The 24,290-nt window shown below is 42.6% G+C and overlaps 1 protein-coding gene across 4 annotated transcripts in view; it reads right to left on the bottom strand.

Moving 5' to 3' along the window:
* Window positions 1-23,997, bottom strand: part of lef1 (lymphoid enhancer-binding factor 1) — a 42,319-nt gene extending 18,322 nt beyond the window's left edge. For all 4 annotated transcript variants that reach the window (XM_040146174.1, XM_040146172.1, XM_040146173.1 and 1 more), the window contains exons 1-4: window positions 23,794-23,997; window positions 21,614-21,680; window positions 20,157-20,284; window positions 369-501 (exon numbers count right to left, since the gene is read on the bottom strand). In XM_040146174.1, the coding sequence (XP_040002108.1) occupies window positions 369-501; window positions 20,157-20,284; window positions 21,614-21,680; window positions 23,794-23,997 (532 nt within the window). The remainder of the gene's footprint in view (window positions 1-368; window positions 502-20,156; window positions 20,285-21,613; window positions 21,681-23,793) is intronic.
* Window positions 23,998-24,290: the final 293 nt, after the last annotated feature.

Genomic DNA, 24,290 nt, shown 5'->3' with positions numbered 1-24,290 from the left:
TCAGATTGGTACTCGACATCAGCACGTACTGGTATCGGGAGGTAAGTTTGACTGAACCTAATATGTTGTCCTTCCCTTGTCCTTCCTCTTGCTTACTAAAGAAGCTCGGATGTGAAAGGGAAAGTAAGGTCTTGTTGTCAATTTTGAAAATATTGCCACTGCTCTGAACTTGTTAAGCAAAAGGACGACAAGAACATCCAGAATATTTGGGAACACAGATTATTCACAAAGTTCTGCTAAAGCAAACTGAATTTAAAAAGTCACTCTCTCATTGAGTAATGAGCAAAAACATGTTTGTTTGTATTTCACCCAGCTGCCACACAGTTGGTGTACAGGCTGTTAGTGATGTGTCATGCTCTGGTTTCTACCTTGTTTGTTGCCGGCATCCTGGGGGTGATGGCCAGAATGAGATCCTGGAGCAAAGTGCTCGTCACTGTACGTGATCAGTGGGGTGAGTGGGTGGACTGCATGGGACGGCTGCACCACGGGGACTTTGTTGGACTGTGGAGAAAAATACAGGGAGATTTTAAAACGATACACAAGAGTGATGACATTATATACGTGAGCTTCATCGGCATTATTCCATGCACAGTATGGATCCTTTCTCCGTCACATGGTGTGGGGACTGGTACGGCACACAGTGCAGGTGGTCTAGTGTGCAGCAGAGTCTCCTTATAGATGTGGGTGAAGCTTATTAGTATGGTCAAGGGGAAAAAGTTACTAAAAAACATTTAATTTCTTTTCTTTTAGAAGCCTGAGCCCTGCACCTCAAAACTTTGTTTAGCCTAGGTCAGCAGGATCGAAAACTCTATTTCCTAAAGGAAGGAGGAAAAACAAGTCAGAGAGGCGCATGAGCATATTTGAGACAGCAAAAGAGAGAAAGATGCAAGCAGAGCTGGAGCGAATAAGGGGGAGCGAGCGATGGAGCAAAGAGAGGGGAGAGAAAAGAGACTCGCAGGGTAGAGTTAGAGCAGAGGTCTTAGGCGGGAGATCAAAGGCAGTCATTAGCTGGTGAATAAGGGGAGTTCATTACAGAGCAAGAGCCGGGGGAAGGAGAGATGAGGGATGGAAGAGGAGGGGGGGGTTGGCTATGGAGTAAGAGTGAGACAGATGTCTGCAGTGGTACTTAATGCAGGGTTAATCACGTCAACAGTGGCCTGGCCACAGGCCCCCCCCCCCTCCCCAATCCCCGGCTGACTAAGAGAGACCTGCCTCCTGACAACTAAAATAGACCGAGCCAGGCCCAAAAAAACCCCAGCCCCAACCCCCAGCCAACAGCGCTTACATGCTTCAGCAGCACTGAACACATGGTAATGCTCAGCCATGCTAAATCTACTATTTACAATCTGAGCCCAGAGCTGAGCTGGAGTCAATAACACCTCCACAGGATATATGGCTAATCGGAGAGACATCAGTTCACTGTTGGGTGAGGCGCGTCTTACACCGAACAGCATCCTAAAGCTTTGAATCAAAGAGAAAAACTTCATGAAATGGTAATCAGATGATCCCACGGGAACAGTCACCTGATTAATAATGTTGTTGAAGATACTCATCTAAATTTAGTATGAGCATAAAATTCTGAAGAGACGATATAAATCGAGGGGCTGTTCTTTATTAGCTCTCACTTCATTGTCCTAGTGAGGTGTGGGCCAAGGTGACATTCCTGTGGCGCTAACTGGTGACTGGTGCCCCTCCTTGTCCACACACACACACACACACACACACACACACACACACACACACACACACACACACACACACACACACACACACACACACACGGCCCTGGACACAGGGGTGGCTGGAATGTCTGAGTTTCTCCGAACCACTCGGAGACTGGCACCACTCTCAACTTGAGACGCCCCCCTCTCCCTACCTTCTGGGAACGTCCTAACCAGGAACACAAAGGGCAGTATGTGTGGTGTGTGTCCAAAAAGAGCTCAGTGTCCCCAACCACATGAGGCGTCATCCACATCAGGCTCCTAACAAGGCTGAGAACCTCATCTTCCAGGGCCAACTTTTTCCCAGTTCCATATTTTAATAAGTGCCCCAAACTCCATCATCTAGCACATTCCACATTGTACAAATTGAGGTTGCACACACAAAAATAAACAGAACAAATCCTGCCTGAAAACTAATGAAGCCATGATGCAGCAGTTTTTCACACCAGTTGGGTACTTTGACCCCAGTTAACAAAAGGTCAAAGGTGATGGGATAATCTGCAGGTGTGGGGAGTGTCAGACCTCATCACAGAGGGTAGGGCTTATTAGTTGGGGCTGCTAACCCTAAAGGAGGGCTAACCAGGACCAGGGCGGCTGGGACATGCCTACACCAGGGGCTAAATGATGGCATTCTCGCCCATATTATTTTACGCCTCTCCACTCCCATTTGTTATCCTTTGGGAATGAGATAAGAACCTGGGGGATTATCTTTTTAGCTGCAAGTGGTTCCCAACTTGTAGCCAAGGGAACAGTAAGAAAAAGCGAGTGGAAACAAAAGTTAGCATCTCATACTTGTTCACACACATATAAACTATGATACTGCATTTAAACAAAATTAAAAAAAAAAGATGACTGACTCCCTTAGCACCTAAGAAAGCCAGAGGCTACCATATAAGAGAAACCCTCTTTTGTGCTTTTCCCAGTTGCAGTTGTCAAATCCTATTTTTCTCAACTTCTTAATAAACTGCCTCCATTGTGGCAAAATCCACCAGGGAAAGCCCTGCAGGCCTCTATGACCAATACAGAATTTATGGCTTTTTTGGTGCATATTTACACAAACTGCATGCCCTCACCAACCATGGTTTACCTGAGGAAGAAAACAGGAATGAACTGTAATTTAGGCTTCATACATCTTCATCTCTCTGAAGATACACATACAATATGAATGTGAAAACTGTATTAGGGTTAAGTAAAATCCTCACTACATGTTTTGACTGTGTCTCTTTAAAAGTTACAATGATTCTGAGCCAACAGCCATCATGGAGCCACCATTTTAATTCTTCCAGGTGGGGACTTGTTGGCTTGTTGCGCCCACTTTGCAGCACCTGCCAAGTTTACAGACAGAAAGCACGACACCCTTTTACCAATTTCCTGGAGGAAGTAGTTGGAGACACTCAACTGACCACAACTATGAAGGTCACGCCACGTTGTAGCGATTTGATCCCCTCTCATCCCCATCCCGACTCTAAAAGCCCTCAGCAGCAGCAGCGGTGTTGTGATGGAGGGCGGCCATATTGGAGGTCCCTTTTATAATACAGGAGAAGTAATAGGCTTAGGATCTTTCTATTCATATTTTTCAGGGAGAGCGAAAGAGGAGAAGAGGCAAGTACTGAAAAGAAAACGTTCCATTTGGACTGTCATATCCAGGCTTTGCCGGCCCTTTTAAAAGAACCCCTCAGATGTGGTTTTAAGAGAAATTCATTGTGCGGAACTGGAGCTGGCAGGGAGCCCTCCGTGGAGGAGACACTCCAGTGTGTTTCAGCACAGGGAGCCAGTGACTTGGCGTGCTGTCTGAAATTGGGGGTGAGGAAAGGAAATGGGACGTTTCGTTTTTGTTTCTTTTTTGTTTTTTCTGAGGAATGATTTTTCTGACGGCATGCCGGTGTCTCTGAGTTTGTATTCTGTCAAATTCCACCAACATCCTACCATGGTTGTTAAGCAGGAGTGTGTGTCTGAATGTGTGTCTTTGTGGTATATGGAATAACTTTCCCTGCAATATTGCCTTTTTAGCATGTCTCTCCCTCTCTCCCCTCACAGCACGGCTTTTGTACTCCACTCAATTATACCACTTCTGCAGAGTGGAGTGGAAAAAAGGGAAAGCGGGAATTTTATAATAATCACTTCCCACTTCTGTAATTTATATGCAATGAGGACTCTTCGCGCCTGCAGCTACAATCAAGTGTGTAGAAACCATGTGAGGTGTTTCACAAACAGCTGGGGAGATGGCAGCTCAAGCGGTGGTGGCTATGGATTCCCATGCTGCTAAATCTTTTTGCTAAGATGCCCTTCTCACCCCAAAACCCAACCTCACCTAACTCGGGGGATTTTCTGCACTCTGGAGGAAAAGGATGCACTAAAAAAAATGTAAGGCCCAGGATATTAACAGGAAAAAAAAAGGAGAAAAAAAAAGATAAAGGCAAAAATCAGTGCAAATAGTATCATCAATAGTTTGCTGTAAATTTCCAATAAAATGACCTGATTCTGACCTTAGGAAGTCTTTTAAAATAACAGTGAAGCACTGTCCAATAGCAGACACCCCCTTGTGATTGTTTAAATACAGTCTTTGGCTACTGTTTCCACTAACAATGTGGCTTATAAAGAAGACAATATTACAGACAGAGAGCCTCTGCAAATGCTGAAAGTTTGATTATGAAGAAAGGGTGTGCCCATTGCTGAAATCCTACAGAGTCACCCTCAGACCAGGTGTTCACTCTCAGGTGTGTTTGTGTGCAAGCTATCCAAACCTTTTCCCAACAAAAGTGAGCAAACAGTCTGCCATAGTCTCCCATTTACAGCACAAGAAAAGAAAAGGGACTGTACCTTACTCCTCCCCTCCCTCTTTACCAAAACCAGTGGAGACCGACCTGAGGAAGCTTAAATAAATAACCAATTACCATTCACAGAGCGGGTTGAACCCCACCAGCTTCAAGTGGAGTGCTAAAAATGGAATGTTTTATTGGCAGGATGGCCCCTTGGCCAGGGGGCTTAATGTAACGAAACCCAATTAATGGAGAAGAAAGCCAGGCCGCCAGCAAGCGAAGGAGCGCCACGCGCCTGGGGTAATGAGACGAACAAGCGAAGCCAACCACAGGGACAGGAGTGGAGGAGGCTATGAATAACAGGAAAAGCCTGCCCTGGAGAGAAATTTACATATGTGAATGTGAACAGCTCCCTTCATTTCAATCATAAATTCTGTATGCTACTCTGAGTCCAAAAGTTGAAGAGAAGCAACGACACTGAAGGCTGAGGCCAGCTGGTTAAAACTGGGAAAACACAAAAGGTATGAAGGAAAACACAAACTTGAAGCCGAGTGGTGTTTGGTGAACTACTCGCATAATAGAATTTAGCTAAATCGCGACACAAATTTATCATGCAAGAAAACTTTTGACGTCGTCCTCCAAATGCCACTGTTACACCCATGCAGGCGCACAAACCATACGTCAAACACTAATTAATGCCCATGACCGACACTTGCCACTGTATAAACATGGAATCCATACATATACACACACACACACAAAAAAAACAAGAACTCAAAAAGGCACACAGACATGCTGTAAAATACGGTCATGGTACATGGTGAAGGGATTAGAGACTGCAATAACCATGCGTTTAATGAATTTAACACATACATGCTACATATGAAGACAAAGGAGCTATTAACAGCCAACTTCCTTCTTTCCCACCACCACTGAGCACAACTGAATAGGACGGGGTGGATTACCCATCATCCTTCAGTTGGCATGTGGAGCGTGTGCTCCGAGCAAACCAATCACGCTAGCTCTCATACTGACATTCTGAACGTGCAAAGAAGATAATTTGTGTGAAATATGCCTGCCCCAGATGAAAAGACTTTATCCGCTTTTTAAAATGTTCAACTCTTAATTTCGATATGTCGCGGGCTATTAAAAACTGAGGGAAGAGCAACAGTACATTAGAAATGATCCAGTTGCTATTTTTCTTTTGTGTTAAGCCACAGCGAGTTTAGTCGAAAGGGTAAACGAGTAGGTTTTTAAAGAGCTGAGGCCTTCAAAAGGTGATGCAAGAGGTGATGAAAGTCTGAATCAGAGGCAACGCTACAGAACTGGGCAAGAGTTCAATATCATCTTTTGAATTGTGTTGTTGCAATATGATCATATAGTGTTAATGTTTTATAAAGCAACTTTCTGTTGTCCAAATTATTGTTTTTATGCAAGCTGCTTCTAAAAACTAAAATATGTTATGAAGAATTTTGTTTTACAAGTGTGTTGTCTGATGTAATACATAACCATAAAACATAGGTGAAGGATGACGCTGCTGTTGACTCTATGTTTTCATTATTGCCCACAATCCCATGAAAAGACCAAAAGCAGCAACGTCTTAGTGCATCTCTCAATCCTCTCTGACATCATAAGTGTGTCTATGGCTCTGAGCCCTCAAATCATTCTTTCCTACTGTAGATGTTAATCTGTGAATTAATGGGCCATGAACATGTACTTACATTTTTAAAAAAGGCTAATTAATTTCATAAAAGGGCTGGGCACTGTAGTTTTTAGCAAACGTGACTTTAACAGGAATAAGCCGTGTAATTGCTGGGGACCATTTTCCACCCAATGCAACAGTGTGTTTTGGAAAACAGTGGAGCTCCTTTGCAGAGAAGAATAGTTGTTTGTGGAATCAATTAATTGATGGTTTTGATCTTTTAACGGGATTTGTTGACAGTAATAACAATATAGCATGTCGCCGCACTTATCCTTTAAATGCATATAACAGTATTTATATTATTTTGTATGCAAGTTTTCATACAGCTTCCATATTGTAATATATCTCAATTTCTGAAAAATTAAATAATGTTCAGCCATATTTAACCATATTCCCCTGTGGTACGTGCTGTATATACCGTATGCGCCCGGATTTTGGGAATGAAATGTTGAAATGTTTCTGTGCCACATGAAGGATTGTCATCATGCTCATGCTATCTAAGCACTGTGTGGGAGTTGATCAGCTCTGAGTGGAGGTCGGCTCCTCCGCTGTTGTATTTGCAGAGAGTGTGTGCGCGGTGGAGGTGTGGTGGGGGCTGGGCCTCTACTCTGGCAGCGCCCTGGGCGAACTGCAGGATGTTCACCTTGCGGCGGGGCACAGGGCTCATTATCACAGCAGGACCTGGTCACATCAAAGGACTGAGGAAAGGGCAAACATTCTGCTGTGCCACTGTCAGCAGGCCTGCGAGCGCACATGCAAACACATACACAAAAGGCAGAAGGCAGAACGCACACACGCGCACACACACACACACACACACGCACACACAAGCACCCACTATGCATCTATAGCCCCACGAAGAACATGGCTGCTTTCTGTAGCGCCATCACTTGCCTTGGATCTGCTGAGACACGTTAACTTAAAACCTTAGATGACACCAGAGTGGTAGAATTCTGTCATCTTTCACCAACAGCAGTCACACCAAAGAGACATAGACACAGCTACGTGGTATATCTGGACAATGTCTGTGTGTGTGTGTGTGTGTAACTTTATTAGAATCCGAGTCAAAAGCATTTAGCTGTGTCATTACCTCATTTTACCTGATCAGCTGTGTGTTTCCAATTAAGGGGAATGTTAATCTTGGGGCCCTAAGTTTGAGCTCAGCCTTTAAAACTGACCGCATGCAGAAAATGTTTGGAGCACACTTATTTTCCTCCCTGAATCAATCGGCATCCCTCTCCAGCAGCTATTTATAGCAACCCTGCTGCTGCATTAACACACTGCATGATTTATCGTCAGAAGCCAGCTCTGGTCTGCTGAGTAGCTACATTCATGCCAGGCGGCACAGTGGTGCCAACATCCACATTCAACAACAACAACACACGAAGGCCCTGAGAGATGTACACAAATAAAATCGCAGCACAAGCTAACTTGGTGTGGCTAGTGCGCTGAAACCTTAGCCCCCATTACAATACCAGAGAGAGAGAGAAAGAGGGTGAGAAAATGCAGTGCAGAATGGGGGAAAAAGTGCTGATGAGTTGCCTTATGCAGGAGCTTCATATATCCGTCGAACAAGAGCGGATTTGCCTGCTACACCTAGATAGTGTTTCCCCCCCTCAGCTTTCGCCCAGGTATTCTGGGCATGAATGGCTGTCAGTTTGGATTTGGGAGCTCAGCGTTGAGGGGGGAAAATAGAGTCTGGTGGGGGTCTTTGTGTGTCTCTACCTGTGAAGACGAGAGCTAGAGACAGTACTCTTCCAACTAAGCCCCAGCTAGCTCCAACGCAACACTGCACAGTACATCTACAGAGAGGAAGGGGTGAATATTAGCACTGCAAGCTAACCAGGGAGAGCTGGACGACGGCAGACAGCAGCGGGCTGTAGAAGCGCTGCTGTGTTTGCAGGGAAGGTTTTCAGTGGCACACACCAGGAAAATGTGGATGGGGAGGTGATTTGACTGAGAGCTGCTTCTGCCTGAGCTGTAGAGAGTACTGACCTAGTTTTCCTTCTGTATTCCACTCAGACAGATGCGCACCCACCCACATAACGTGTAAGAATAGAAAGAATAAATAAAAATATTGATAGGCTAGTGAGCCTGTACCATTGATGACTTAATGGAACAAAAATTGAAATTCACAAAAAAATGTCTACATTAGATTAAATTTCCTTTGATGGGGTTAAGTATGTAGGTTATGTATCGTTTTGAAAACTGTGGGTCATGAGAAGCCCTTTTGCCTCAGGTGATATGACACCTGTGTCCTGGCCTTGGTCTGAACTTTTGACCCTGTAGTCACATGATCAGTGCTCTCTTCACCTCAGCTCTCCTCATGAAGCCATACACATTCTGTCCTTTTATTTTTTTACGTGCACAATGATATGTTTTACACAATCAGACAAGAACCCAGACAGACCTGTGTTTTTCATTATGTCAACATTTTGGTTCTGGTTATAATCAGGCAAGGTTCATGTCACAGTACTAAGAGGCATTCATGGATGTGGATCACACTGCAAACCTTTCGGCTCATTCACATTATGGACCATGCAACAATAGCAGCAGCCCACTGTTTGGGTGTGATTCCACGTTTTAAGGGATTAACTGGTAAAGACTACCAACAACTGCCTTTCAGCCTGGAATTAGTCATTAATCAAACCACACATTTTAGGGTTTCTTTCTAGCCAGACACACATGCCCCTGCTAAGATCTGAATGAAAAGCACAAAGCTATTCAAATCTGATCCCCTACGAACAAATGGCTTTTCTCCATCTCAACAGAAACAGGGAACACTTGAAGAACCTCTCCAAGGATCTGAACGGTCACATGAAAACTCCGCCCCATCAATTAGCTTTGTGGCAGGGTTTTGTGGGCTTTAATACAAACAAAACAATGACCATGTACAACATGGCAACCAACAACGTCTGCGTATCCCTTGATACCTCTAAAGAAATGGTAATAGTGAATTTCTAGAGCACAAAGGGAACTCCTTAGGTTCAGGGCATATGGTTACAGCAACATTATAGGGCACACTCATGCACCTGATGCCACAAATCTGAATGATGAGCTACATAATGAACACGCAGATGTTGTAATTAAACTCTTTGCTGGATTTATTCATTGTGGACTGTTCGTATGTTTTGATATAATCGCATCTGTCTGTCACAAAAAAGCAATTTTAGGCTGAATGAGCTGTATCACGTGCTGCAACTTATTTATTAGTTATTTGAACAAAGTTTCTTCTTTGGGTGTTGGTTGAGAGCTGAAAGAATTAGTCTATTAATTTTCAACAGAAAATTACACGGCAACTACTTTAATAATTGATTTCAGTCAATATTCAAATGTGGGATTCAATGTTCTTTTTTTTTTTCCTCTACATACACATATACATACATATACTCATATATCTACCTACCTACCTACCTACCTACCTACCTACCTACCTACATCTATCCATAGATAGATACATAGATAGATGAATAAAAAAAAAATAGTAAACTGAATATCTTTAGGATCTGGACCGTTGGTCAGATAAAATAAACAATGCAAAAATGTCACCTTTGGGTTTGGGAAATGATTATGGGCATTTTTGACTATTTTCTGACTGACTGGAAAATCAGCATATTAAAACATAATGAAGAAGGCCAACAACTTAGTATTTCTAGAATGCAAAGTCTATAAAAATTATAATTAGAAAAAATACAAAAAGTAGGCTGCAGTGTGTGGCAACCATTTATGTATAACTTAAATGCCATTACCTGTAGCTTGAAATCTTAACCAAACCAAGAAATAGTAAAATTTGGAATATTCTGCTCTATGTAAAGTCTTGAGCCATTTAGATAATTGTTAGAGGTTTAAACAGTCAACATGTGGATGATCAAATTAAACTCTCTTTCCTTTACTGTTAAATTGATGTTAAATTCTGTTCATGTTGTGTACAATTATGTTCACACATCTTTGCAGTCACAGGCAGCAGAATTTTATGGCCAAGACGTTTTGAAGGACCAATATCTACCATTGTAGGGTAGCTATGGTAATCCTAGATTTTGAATCTTGGCGACTGTAATATCATGTTTTCACCTTTTCATAACAAAGTCGGGTGAGGTCAGATAACAACTGTTCAGTCAAACAAGTAAAAGTAAACAAGTAAAAGTTAAACAATTCTTTCCGCTTTTTGTTACTTCAGTGAGGAAGGAGCATCAGTGTTTGCAATGGGAGAACAGAAAGGATGTAGATTTGAGGGTTAGGGGGCGCGGTGGGCACTTACATTTCCCCCATCTTTCATTTCAAAAGATAGGGGTACGGTGGGGTGGACTGATTTGATGTTTTGATGCATTGTTTGATGACGGGCAGCTCAAAGTCCAGGATGCCTCTGTGATGTCTCTCCATTGGAAGACATGAAAAGCGTCACCTGGCCCCTGAGCTGGGGGTTATGGCTGGTAGTGGATTTAAGGGCTCCTGCTGAGCTGGACGGTGGCTCCATTGATGCCACATAATCCATTCGCCGTGACCTTTATATTTTTAGAGTCAGCTCCACTTCCCTGTCAGCTTGCCTTGTTAAAACCATCGCAGAAATTAAGGTGCTGATCAACTACGTTCTATTTTAACAGGATGGTATACCTAATTTATTTAATGTTTACATCCCAAGAGGAAAATAAGTGCCTCCCCCATTACCAACTGAGCCGTCCGATGATCAAAAGAAACATGGAGCACAAGGCGAGCTCATCAGATGAACAAACACATTCTTGCTAGATATCTTTGTGGGTTTCATCATCCTGTATCAAGTGACTGCTGAGGAGAAAAAAAACAAAGCCTTGTTCTCATCGCTTTGACATCAGCGACAGAGCACAGGGGAAGTATCAAAGCCCAGGCGATCATATATTTCCAATTAACTGGTACAATACTGTGAATCTGCAATTTTCCCTCTGACCTCCACCCAACCTCCAATTAATTGATTTTAAAATCCCACACGAAAATATCATAGGCTTAAAAAAAAAAGGGCATACAAATAGATAATCTCATAACGTACGCTAGGCGGTATTAGTCATGAGCATCAAACTCCTACCACGTTTTAGATTTGCCTAAACTAGAAGCAAACATAATTGGGATAAATCTCCTCAGTAAGCCACATAAAAAAAGCAGAAGGGTGTAAATTGTTACACTGCTGTGTGTTAAGACACTGAAACAGTTGCACAGATCAGACGAACTGCAGCAGCAGGGAAAGAGCAGCATTCATCTCTGCTGTTTTCCTCTGTTACTTGGGGCCACTGAGTTTTTCTCCAGCCATAGTAAATTGGGCGCCTGGGGCAGGAGCCTTGGCCAAGCTTGCATTTCGTAGCCGACTGTGGAGGGCATGAGGGATAGAGATATGGCACTGGAGGAGGGACAGTGCCGTGGGTGGTGGGGGAGGACTGGAAGCGCAGTAGAGGTGACATTACTCACGTTTTAACACAAAAGGGACCTGGCTCGTTAGCACACTAACTAGCAAGTTCCATGGCAATCAGCCCTCTTCATTCTTTCTGTTCTCTCTATCCACTTCGTCATAAATATGGCTACATCTGCAAGTGTAATCACCCCATTGTACACTGATTTTTTGCTCTGCTGGACAGCAGTATGGTAGCCTGCTTTTCAGCACCTCTCCCTCTCCCCTCGATCTCCTCAATCCCCTCCTTTCCCTCAAGCGCCCTTGCCTGCTCCTGGCTACTCCTTTGCTGGTGAGGCCGGTGTGTCTCAGATTATAGAGCTCCGGTCGCTCAGGTAACAAGAGTCACTAATCTGGCTGGGGTTGAATTACACATAATTGCCTCGGCACCGTGATTGATTTCAGCCCTGGAAAGGAAAAGACGACAGCCCCCCCCCCCCCCCAAAAAATACCCCCACCAACCCACCCACCTCCCTCCCTGTCTCTCTCCAGCGCTCACGAGCGGCAGCCAAGACTCTCCATCTAGTAGGAGGCAGGAGGCTTTGAAGAGATCAAAGCCAAGGCCGGGAGCAGTTGCGCGCCCTGGGAATACGGGAGAAGGGCTTTCTGCTCCTCAGCCCTATTTTCTAGCGTCATGTCAGATTGCAGCTGTATTGCATTTCGCCAGTTTTCTTAATGCTCTTGGTTTTGACTTTGACATCAGTGATCCCCCCTCGGTTTCTTCAAAAACAAGGGGGAGGAGAAAAAAAAAAAAAGAAAGTGAACGGGGAGAAAGAGAAAGAGAGAGAGAGAGAGAGACGGGGGAAAAAATAGAAGGAAGGAAAGAAAAGAGAGGGGGTAAAGAGATCTACAGACTGATTTTTATTTTCACAACTCCATAATTGGCCAGTTCAAAGGAGAGGAGGGGAGAATGCAGCATTTGTTTTCAATTCTGCAGCCGATATGAAAGGAGCGACAAACTTTTATGGGTTTCCCAAAAATTAAAGACAGGCAGCTTTTTTCACAGTCAAAGAACAGGGTGTTTTTTATTGCCAAGACCACACAAACTGAACTGATAGCAAAGCCCTCCTCTTTGTCCTCCCACAGAAAATTCAACAGTGTAGTGTAGCTCTTACGTACACGCATGTATGTGTGTGTGTGTGTGTGTGTGTGTGTGTGTGTGTGTGTGTACGCACGCGAGAGTCTGCATCTAATATCCGTTCACTGTATGTGTTGGAAATGGTTAGACAAAGAGAAAGTGGTTTGATGTGTAGCGCGAAAACACAAGAGGAGGCATGAAGAAAGAGTGCAAGCTATATCCATCTATTCATTTAACAGCTTGGCTAATAAAGCCTGGTGGCGAGAAGGCACCCTTTGTACTGTAACTACGCAGGCCCTATACCAAACTCCTACACTGGGGACCATTAATATTTCAGCACTGTCAGATACACATTGCATGTGAGCCTCTTTAGCGCTCACACCCACAGCAGAGAGAAATAATGAGCTTCTGAAAAATATGAAACAGCAAAGAGAAGGAGGGAGGGCGAGAGCGCACCAGAGACTGACCAACTTCATACAACAGAGCAGCTATTGATCATAGCTCTATTTCTTATCTGGACAAAGTGAGGGCTGTTTAAGCTTCTCTGAAGTCTGGACACAGCCGGCAGGATTTGCACCCATGTTTCACTCCTGTGGTCCTATTGTTCCCCTTGCTGCAGTTTACTAGCTGGAACACTGCTCGCCTCTATATAGACCTACAAGCTTTCAGGATGAAGTCAATAAAGCTGTTCATGTTTTTACTCATTTTACGGCTATATCAGGGAACAGTGAGGTACTGTGATCAAGCTTTTAGGGACTACTGTCAAGCTTCAATCATGGCTTAAAGACTAAACCGAGTCAATTAAGTGACACTTGTGCTGAGGGGGCATATCAAATATATTTAAACAATGACTATACAACTTGATTTGAAGTTTCATTTCAAAGTGCATTAATCTTGGAGCATTTTCTGCCACTTCACCCTCTGTCTCTTATAACTATGCACAGTCATAACACCAAGAATGACGACTTACACAACAAACTGACAAAAACACTCCACTCATGCACAGACCGCCCTCTAGTCTCCATTTCTGATCCACCCTTACAGGAAGTCCACACCCAGGCCACTCAAACAGATTTGAGCATAAGGGACAACCTTGGCGAGGCCTTCCGCTGACCCCTGGAGATCAGTGGCAGGCTGCTGGTGAAGAGTGAAGCCCTCTGAGCAGGTGCTGTGGGCTTGAGCAGCGGTCTGTCCATGGAAGCCTGACTGGCTGGCTCCAGGCAGCACTGCTTGATTGGTTAAGCTTCATCCAATTCAGTGGGAGGATGGGGAGCGAAGAAAGTGTCAAGATCTATGAGTGCTGTGCTTTGAGCAGTAACATATGCCCAAAATAAACAGTAACAGGGGTTAAGTGTGTGCCTGCATGTCATGCTCATAACCATGACACTCCCTATTGATTTCCTCATACACACATAAAAAAAAAAAAAAAAAAAAAAAAGTATTCAAAGCGCTGAAAATGTGTAAGTTATTGATTTTAACGTCATCTACAGCTGTCCTTCCATCTGCACCACTCATTTCAAAAATGGTAAACAGAAAAAAAAAATCTGAGGTTCCTGATTATATCTACTGCTTGTTTTTTTTATTTTTATTTTCGATATAATGATACTGCCTTAAAATGCGTGTGTTAGTTTTGAATGTGTTAGAAAGAGATAAGCATAACTTGTTAATGTTAATCAAAAAAACTGACATGGAAATAAAAATCCAAATTTAAAATCAATTTATCATCAAACAAAAAACACAAAAATCTTTTTACAATCAAATCAAATCGCAAATCAATCAGCATGCAATTATACTACCAAGAAAACTAAATCATCCTGAAACTTTAACCGTGATTGTCTTATTTTAGGTTCTCATCTTACACAACAAAACGTATCTCTTGGTCCTAGTAGAGGATCACTCTGCTCAGCTCCATTAAAGAAGATGAAACAAACTGATAAAGTGATTGCAACCACATGGCTGCATTAGCACCATGCACATGGAGTAAATGTGTCAACCAGTATCTCCATACAGTGGACGACGAGAAGAAACCTTGGCATTAATGGTGCTGGTTATAAAAAAATATTGAGATATAGCGACACTACAAAAGCGCCAGAGACACCAAGGGGTTCCTTCTGTGTGAGGTCTCCGCTGCGGTCCTTCATGTGTACACACACATTTCACTGTGTGATGGAGCTGCACAGCAGATGACATCAATGTCAGAGTGACTCTTTGATTCGTCTTATGCCAGACTGAAGAAAACTACTAATTTGGTACATATGGTATAAAATGAGGCAATTATACTTCTACCTTTTGACAGTTATTATATATTCTATAAATGTTTTTTTAGACTAAAATACACATTGAGACTGAACCGTACTGAGCGCTACTTATATAAATGAAAGGAGCTGACAGCGGGATGATCATATGGCGCCCAGCTGCGTAGAAGCGAAATGCTACATTCAACTCTAGTAAACTTCACACGGCATGTCAACCCTGTAGTGAGACTTCAAAAAAATAAAATAAATAAATAAAAAAACTAACTACACAAGGTGCCATAAGCTGCCATCTTGAACATTATGTGTGTACATGGAAGGCTGCTGGTAAATGTAGTGTTCTCTTTAACAGGGATCTTCCACGGTAGTGCTGGGGGCATGAGCTTGGGACACACATGGCACTGAGGGAGACCAGAGCAGTCCTACCAAATCCCGTTAGGTAAGCCTGGGTTAGTGATTCCACGCTGCGAGACACTGGCTAGCAGATCCGTCACGTTCCCACTACATCAAAGGAAAGTGCAGCACTACACACCCCCCCCAAGCACGCACGCACACACACACACTCTTTCTTGCCATGAGGTTCTGCAGTCGAGGGTCCAAAGGGAAAGAGAGTGTACAGCAAAGGAGTGGGAACTCTCTAAACTCCCCCAAACACAGCAGCAAAACTCAGCTTAGAAAAAAAAATAAAAAAAAATAAATAAATAAATAAATAAATAAATCAGTGATTTTCTTCAAGCTGTTGCCCATGACCGCAAGACTGTTCTTACACAGCTGAAGATCACTGCTGCATCTTCACAGTCAGTTGAAAAACCTTGTAATACATCTCTGCACTATCAACATTTCAGGACCGGGAACACGCAGTTGGGTTTTTATCTTGTCAACAATGCATTTATGAGCTTATTCAAAGGCTTTTGGTCCGATGTCATGAGCTCAGGGTTGTAGGATTTGTTTAAACCCATGGAGGAGCATGTAAAACACAAGTTTTGTGGTTTTAACTAAAGGGGGGGGTGTTTAAGTGACAACGGCACTGTGCTCTGAGAATGGATTTCAGGTGATTTAAAAATATGCTCTTCTCATCACATGCATATTGATCTTTATTTAGAAACTGTCATTTCCAAATCCTGACTTGAGTTTAGGAGGCTGAGGGATCACTTATTGAAAGGTAAGACAAAGCCTATCAAAGCAGTGAACTTTTATTCGCCTACACATCAAACCTGGAATGGTGACATCCTAAGAGCTTTGAAGATCATACTTCACAGCCACTATGGGACATATGATAATTCTGACCAAAATTGTAAAACCGTGTTTATAACAGCAGGAAGTATGAATCATTGCATTCTGACAAGTCTCTTCATGATATCAAATACATCTTAAAATCCTAAGATATGGCAGTGATTGAGAGGAACGCTGACCCTTATCAAGAAGATAGAAAATACAATCAGTGTGCGGACTTTCACTTCATTGACCAGGTTACTGTCTGTTTTCAGCAGTAACCACATTTCTTCTATGCTATTTAAACTAGAAAATGTGTTTCTTTAATCTGGGTAAGAAACTAAAATGAATTTAACACATTTTGATTTCTTCTTAAGAAGTCTGTTTTTTTTTGTTTTTTATTTATTTATTTATTTTTACCATGTATATGCCTAACTTGGGTTTCTAAATGGCTTTGAGCATGCCCACATGCGGTGGAATGACCGGAAAGATCATTTCACATAGTGCATTTCCTACACTACAACTGAAATTTATAAGTTCAGCTGATTTCTGCAGACAAAACAGAAGGTCATTCGTAAAATTTACACATTTACACAGTAAGAAAAATCTGTGCCCTCTCAGTACAATCCTGTCTCGTCACTGTGTCATCAGTCCCCGAGTGCCCTGACCAAAATAAACCTCTACAAGCTTAGGAGTCGTACTTACCACTAATACACTTAAAATATACCAGCTGATTTCCTGCTGTAACAAAATTTTTTCCAATAAAAATCGTTTTTTGTGGGCATACATATAATTAGGCACCAATTCCATCAAACACAATGCCTTTTTTACTCCTTCAAGGAAGGGCGCACATCACATGATGAAATGGTCTCCGCTCTAGCCTGCAAACTCTGCCTTCTAAAACAGCTATAGGTTCACGTAAACATCAGCTTATTTATGACACAGCCGTGACTCTCTGAAGCGGACAACGTTGTTTCAAATCCACAAGAACCATACAGTAAATGAAACTAAACACCATTAGGCATCTTGACACCAAAATCTCAGCCTTTGTGGCGGAGGCGACCTATCAAGCTAGAAGCCCTAAAAATCTGCTGACAATCAGCAACTCCCAGCAGCTCCATCATGACTGGACTGCATGTGCAGGAATGTCATGGTCAATGGAAATCAATCTAAACTACTGGGATTGGGGGCAGCGGTGGGGCTAGGGATGGAAGAGAATGAAAGGGAGAATGTGCCTTTGATCTCAGTGAAAACCGATCCCAGGCCTGCAGATACTGTGGCCGCGACGGCCAGCAGCAGAGGCAGCAATCTGACATCAGTGAGAACGCCAGAGGCCTCATGTTCCGTGATCCTTCCACCAAGCCCTGGCTCTTTTTATTGGATAAGTGAGAGAAATGTATATAAAATGACTACCGTTTTATTGAAGACAGGGTGAGGGGGAAAATTGGGCGCGCAAAAAAATAAATAAATAAATAACTAAAGCAGCCACGGTACATGAAATGAAAGCGGGGCTTTAAAAGTTTTGGCAGTGAGTACACCGCCTAACTGCCTGGCCTAATTCATCTGCAGTGAGGGATAATTTCCTCTCATACAGTCAGCTGGTCTCCATACAGACCTCTATGAGTTTTTCAGTTCATATGACGGATAAAATTGACGAGGAAACAAACCATAAAGAGAAAATTTGGAAAGCATCATACCCCACATTTCATAAACTGTTCTATTTGTAAACTGGAGAGGGCGAATCATGAGGTAATCAGGATCACGTTTTCTCCACAATGTCACATACTTTCACCCGCTGCAACTTTGGCAGAGGGGAGGCAATGCAATTTTAACATCATTCCGTGATAGAGTTGCGTATGAATGAAGATCCTCTACACACAGCATGTGGCATCTTCCCCCGACAATCACATCTGCCTCCGAAAGCCAATTCTTATACAACATAGAACTCGCATTTCAAAACTTTGCCCTGATGAAACTAACTCATATGCTCTGCAAAAGCACAAACAACCCAGGGCCTTTTTCTTCTTGTGCACCATGTGTGAGCGTTTCCTGTATAGAGGCACCAAACCATAGCCAGACTGAGGCTGGTTGTCTTCCCAAGTGTGATACAGAGACATGGACAAAACAGGATTAGAGTGGACAGCTGCTGGTGTGCCCTGCATTTTATGTCTGTCTTGAGAGGAGAAATTTGCAAACGGGACAGACACAGGAAGCCGACAGTGAGAGACCTGCAGCTGGCCTGAAATTAATACCGTTACAGGGACGATTTCACCAACAACACACGCCACCCCTGGACAATACTATAAAATCCTCTGCGAGGGAGCCTCAGAGACGTGATGTTGCTTTTAGACCTCCTCAGGCATGCTGGGATAATTAGAGAGCTTACATGGGTCAAGTAGACATGCATCTCATAAGATTTTAACAAGATGAGAAGTACTTTATATCTCATGCTAATCTACTGGAAATTATGGCAGGCATTTGCTTTCCAAGGTATGATTGTCAAGGGGACGGATGTCAACAATGCTGGTGCGAGAGGGTAAATATTGTGGTGAGGTAGCCCTACTACACAAGAACACCACAAACATTACACGCTACAAACATGTGGAGGTAATTTTTTTTTGGTTTTATATATATTATGTGATAAGGTTTACGTTTTTACAAGAAAGTTAAGAAATATTATTTTAAATTAATTGCTTTATTTTAAAAAAACAATTCTTTAATTTTCCGATAATCCCCAATTTCACAATTGTAGATATGAATTGTTGGTCCATAAAGTTCAAATGATGTTATGAATTTTACAGGGATGCTTTTTTTGTTTAATCTTGATATTAGAAACTAAATGTGTTGGTTTGGTTGTGAAATCATAGCAACTTATTAGTAAATTAATTGTTTGGTCTTCTAAAATCTTAAAAAATTAACAGGTACATATCAGAAAGTTCTCACAGCCCAGAGCAGCATTGTAGATTGCTATTTGTCCCTAACCAGCAACACAAGCCAGAAAGTATTCAATCTGTTTGTAATGTTTATCATTTTTATTGAATTAATATTTTTTTAAAAACTAATCAAAATTAGACCTGGAAATAGGTCCCAAGTTTGCAAACCTTATCACATCTCCAAGTAATGATTTGAGTATTGCAATTCTTTTAAAATACTTTGATTCTTTAATGAAGTTCAGTTTCAATTTTTGTGATTTCCAGTAACCGTATCAATACGGACTGTGAAAACAACTGATACCATCAATGACATTTAATGTCATAGGTAATGTTTTAAAAGTGAGCCAGCGTAACTCGTGAGGGATCTCACAGACATGTTTTTCAGAGTCTGTGGGCAGGTAAATCAACAGGTTGCCTCCTCAGCCTGCACGCTCTATGTTACAATACCGGAACAGGTGGCATTACTATGCCAGAGTTTGCAAACAGCTGTTGCCATCTTGTTATCTTCAGTTGTCTCTTAAACAGTAATATCCAAAAATCAAGCCAAAACTTGGATTTAGCCTGTGCAGGTGCAACATGAAGTTGAATCTCCGCTGACTATCACCATACTCCATGTTTGTTCTTGCTTTCCATCCCTCAAGCACATGTTAATAAATGAAGCGTATTTGTTGTTTCAGATCATCACGTTCAGCGTCACTTTACCATCTTTTACGTGGCACTTACCTATAACCCCCCCACAAAAAAATAACTAATTTCATACCACTAATATACTTCAAATTAACATTGATTCTAAAGTCATTTTTGTCACCTCTATTTACATTTTTTTCAGTCAACTGACTGATCAAAATTTGATTTTGCATAATATATATCCTTGCCGTGCAAAATCGGGAAAAAGCTTATACCTTTGACTGAGATGCAGAGACGTTCAGATGTTTTGCTGATTTTTGTTTTGTCTGACTCAGGCAAAAGGCTTCTGACATTCTTACTCAGTTCTGAGTTCATGGCTATACCAACAGCATTTCATGTCCCTATGTCATATGAATTAAAATGATAAACTGACATGTAAAAAGAAGAGTTGGTACTGACCGTTCTGGGCATGGGTGGCGAGAGGGAACCATTGTTCATGTAGGAGTCATTGTTCATGTTACTCATCATGATGTAGCCTGGGTAGCCCTGGTACGGATGGCCTTTGCTGTACATGTCTTGATGCTTTCCTAATAAAAAAAAGGTGGAAAAAATAGGGGTCAGTTTGCTGTGTGTTTGCGTAAGGCCCAGAGATGCATAAATAACATGCACGAGGGTCAGAAAAATCATAAGATTCATCAAGCAAGATTTAACTCGCCAGCATCAGAACTCTCCCTCGAGCAGGGCTTTAAACACAAACAAATCTTAAAAATGCCAAATTCCAAATGTGTTTCAGACAATAAATCAAGCACGTAAAAATGACAGAGCTGAACACAAAGCTCTGCCTCTGCCTGTTTTGATGCTGTAATGGTATCGCTGTCGATCGCTTTAACCCGTGCCCTATTTTGCCTCAGCCTTTTGTTTGTGCCCTTTCTTCCCATCTTGGAGAGGAGGGTCACATTATACAGAGGAACAATGGAGCCCCTCTGTGCCAATTAGCACCAATTACAAGAACATACAGACTGTGTCAAAACAGGAGACGCCCCAACTGTTCCTCTATGCCTTTGACCTGAGAGGGGGAGCTTTATACAAGAGGCCTCAATACAACGCCACTCGCCACTCAACTGCGCACTGCGTAATAAGACCGGGGGGCTGGGAGTGTTTGTGGAACACGGCCTGATGGCAACATGGATCTTGTGGTGAAGAAAGCCAGTGTTTGGTTTGAGGGGCTCCTTTTCAGGAGTGAAAGGGGAACAAAGGGGAGACACACTCCTCCTCAAAGCCCTATAACGATGACCTGCAGCAGCGGGGTCAGACTACAACAGCCAGAGAGCAATGAGCCCCGAGCGGCAGCAACATGTTGCATGTGACATTGCAACTGGAGAGCTGATGTATGTGGAGAAATCGTTTATTGGGGGTAATTGCTTGATAAGAAACACAAGAGCCAGATAGAAATGTGATTTTGAATTCTGTTCAATAGTAGGCTCGTGCCACATTTGCCCTAACAATCATTCCCAAATTAAAACATAAGAAAAAGAAAAAAAAAGGTGTACAATCATCCTCCTTTCACTTCAAGTATTCTTTGTGTTCCCATTTCTGCAGGCACCCTCATCTATGAGGTAGGTAACAGGTAGCTGCGTCCATGAAGGTATAGCATGTCCCGACTAGACTTGCATCAGAGATTATCTGTCTGAGAGCAGCAGAAACAGGGGCTCTGATAAGACCGACAGTGCAACAGTGTGACCGATCACTTCTGTGCAGGGAAAACGAGGTGCTGCTTTCTTACACTCTCCTCAACTTCTCAAGTAACAGCGAATTATTCTGAAAATCCGGGGTTTTATTCTAGCTACATGGCTCGCTGACCGTCCTATAAAACATGCCGATATAACAAGCTCTTTGCTTAAGGCTGTGTCACTTACCATCTTCCGGATGGTCTCTGTGTTTTTCATGATATGAATCTTGCGGTATTTGGGACTGTCTAGCTGCCTGTAAAAAAAAAAAAAAAAAAAAAAAAAGAAAAGAAAAGAAAAGAAAAGAAAAAATTGAAATGATGGTGAATCAATTAGGAGGGCCTTCAAAGACAGTTACACACACAGACACGTTGATACAGTCAGACACCCACAAACACTGAAAACAAATGCCGTCCCTTTGCTTGTCACCAAAGCAGAACAAGCTCACACACACGCACACACATGCACACACATGCACGCGCACGCACGCAGGCACAACACTATCTATAGAGGGGTGATGGAGCAGCCTGCATCAAAGCTTCAAAAGAACCACTTAATTAAGCTCCATGTCCTTAAGGAGCTTACAAATTAACTTGTTTTCAATACCATAGGTCCACTTTCAGTCTCATCTCTCAGTTTAAGCCTTCCTCTAAATTCAAATAAATACTGTAGTGTATTTTTGTTATAAATTAAAAAAAAATTAAATCACTCCATAAAAAGGAAAAAAAATGCTGCAGACAGTTTTTGCTTTAAAAAATAAAAAAAAGAAAGAAAAAACTTTGCACATCCATTTCCTTTCTCTTTTCGAATCAGAATTGGGAAGAGGACCTCTTTTTTGGAGTTCAGACCCCTCAGGATGGCTTCAAGCTGAGCGAGGGAACTTCGCTGGATTCCTAATTAACATTCAGCCTCTGTCTAGTGCGTCTCTAGGACATTTGGCGGTAAATGTGTACAGTCTTGTTCGGGATGTGCCCAAAATTTCATTAACACTGCGGTTAATGACAAAACAGTCGACTAACTTTGTAATGGGGAAGCTGCAGCCTGCATCCTGAGGTCAGTGCACGGGGTGGAGGGATGCGAAGAAAAAAAAATTGAATCCAAATTTTAACCATGACGTTTCATACCTACTCTGTGTCTCTGTGTGTGCCAATAAAAATGACATCTTGCAAGTAGCGAATGTAAAGCAGGAGAGTAATAATTTTAGAGACATTAAAAATTAATCAATAATTCCTCCATTGAGGTTCTGTATGCAATGAATTCAACACATTTATCCATTTAAGAATTTCTTCTGACAGACCCATCTTGCCTCTTGATATTCTTTTCATCTGATCAGTGAGGACAGGGCCAAAACAAATGCAACTGTAAATGTGTTTAATATATTTCTCAGCCCCAAAACATGCAAAAATTATTTATGGGCAAAAATAAAAATCGGACACGATAATAATAATATTTAGAATTAGCAGCAAGCAAAAACGCAAAGATCACACCCTGACTACAAAATAATTGGATAGTGTCCATTCATTTAGGTCGCATCTTATAATCGTTGATCTTTGAAGTAGATTATTAATGTTGTTTGTCAATAGGTTTTAAGCCATGTGTGCTGAACAGATCCATGTGCTGGGGTTCACAGCTGCTGAGGGTTACTGTGTACCACAGCAAACACAGCTATTAGGCTACACATCACAGGCAGCACACAAGGCCCCAAGTCTTGCATCCAAAAATATATTTTCTACATCTTTTATCCAAATTTCACTGCCGAGTCTTGAAATGCGACTGATACAGAGGGTCAACACATTCGGGCCTCTAGTGTCTCCAGTCGGGAGATTGTGGAGTACTTGGGATGTGGTGTTTCGAGGAGCATCGTTAGGTTTTCTGGAGGTAGACCTGGGTCTGTGGACTGTTAGTGGGATCACTGAAGCTATTCATTTTCAATTAAAATAAAATACACACAGTGAGACAGAGGAGACTACGAATGCACCTGGACTCAGCTTGTAGATTATTTAATCAGAGATAAATCTAGGTGATGAAAATGCATAATATACAATATAAAACTAAGCAAACTTTGGGAGAAAACATTATTGGGCCTACATTGTTGATTTCCACTCTGGTACATGGTTTCGACTGACAAATCGTTCAGGCAGACGCATTAATATCACAGTGCTAGAAGCCAAATGAAGACCAGGTCTATTCACGATCAAAAAGGGTAAAACAACTTTGTTTACAGGCTGCTGCGGGCTGTTTCCCCTCTCTGGTGGAGTTCAGCGTTGATACCCACCTTCCTCTCTTCCTCACCATTCACCACATCAGCGAAAACACGCACACACACACACACACACACACACACACACACACACACACACACTACTCACATCGTGAGTGTTGCTGTTGGGGCTGCTCTCCGACTCGTTGACCAGAGATGACTTGATGTCCGCCAGGTCTCCCTCTTCCTCCGAGTGGCTGAGCTCGGCGAAGATCTGCTCCTTCTGCGGGTCTCCTTCGTCTTTGAACGGGATCATTTCGTCTGTAGCGCACAGCTCCGGGTCCCCGCCGCCGCCGCCTGATAACTGTGGCATTTTCAAAAAAATATATCCCCCCCCCCCTTCTTCTCTTTACCCTTTTCGCTTCACCGAGAAAAAAAAAAAAAAAGAACTCTAGACAACACACACGCCGAAACAGTCCGAAACTACAGAGGGGGAAAACTCCCACTAATATCCCCCGTAACCAAGTTGGAAAACGTCCCCTCTGTTTCACCGGAGCGCCGACCGTCAGTCACTTGGAGAGGAAGCGGCGTGCAAACACGCTGCCGGTGTGTTTCTACTGAAGCAACAGGAGACGTGTGGCTGCTGTCGGCGTCCTTTTTTTTTTT

The sequence above is a fragment of the Xiphias gladius genome, chromosome 15 (assembly GCF_016859285.1).
Source record: "Xiphias gladius isolate SHS-SW01 ecotype Sanya breed wild chromosome 15, ASM1685928v1, whole genome shotgun sequence".
NCBI classification, from domain to species: Eukaryota; Metazoa; Chordata; class Actinopteri; order Istiophoriformes; family Xiphiidae; genus Xiphias; species Xiphias gladius.
This window is presented reverse-complemented; position numbering and strand designations above follow the sequence as displayed.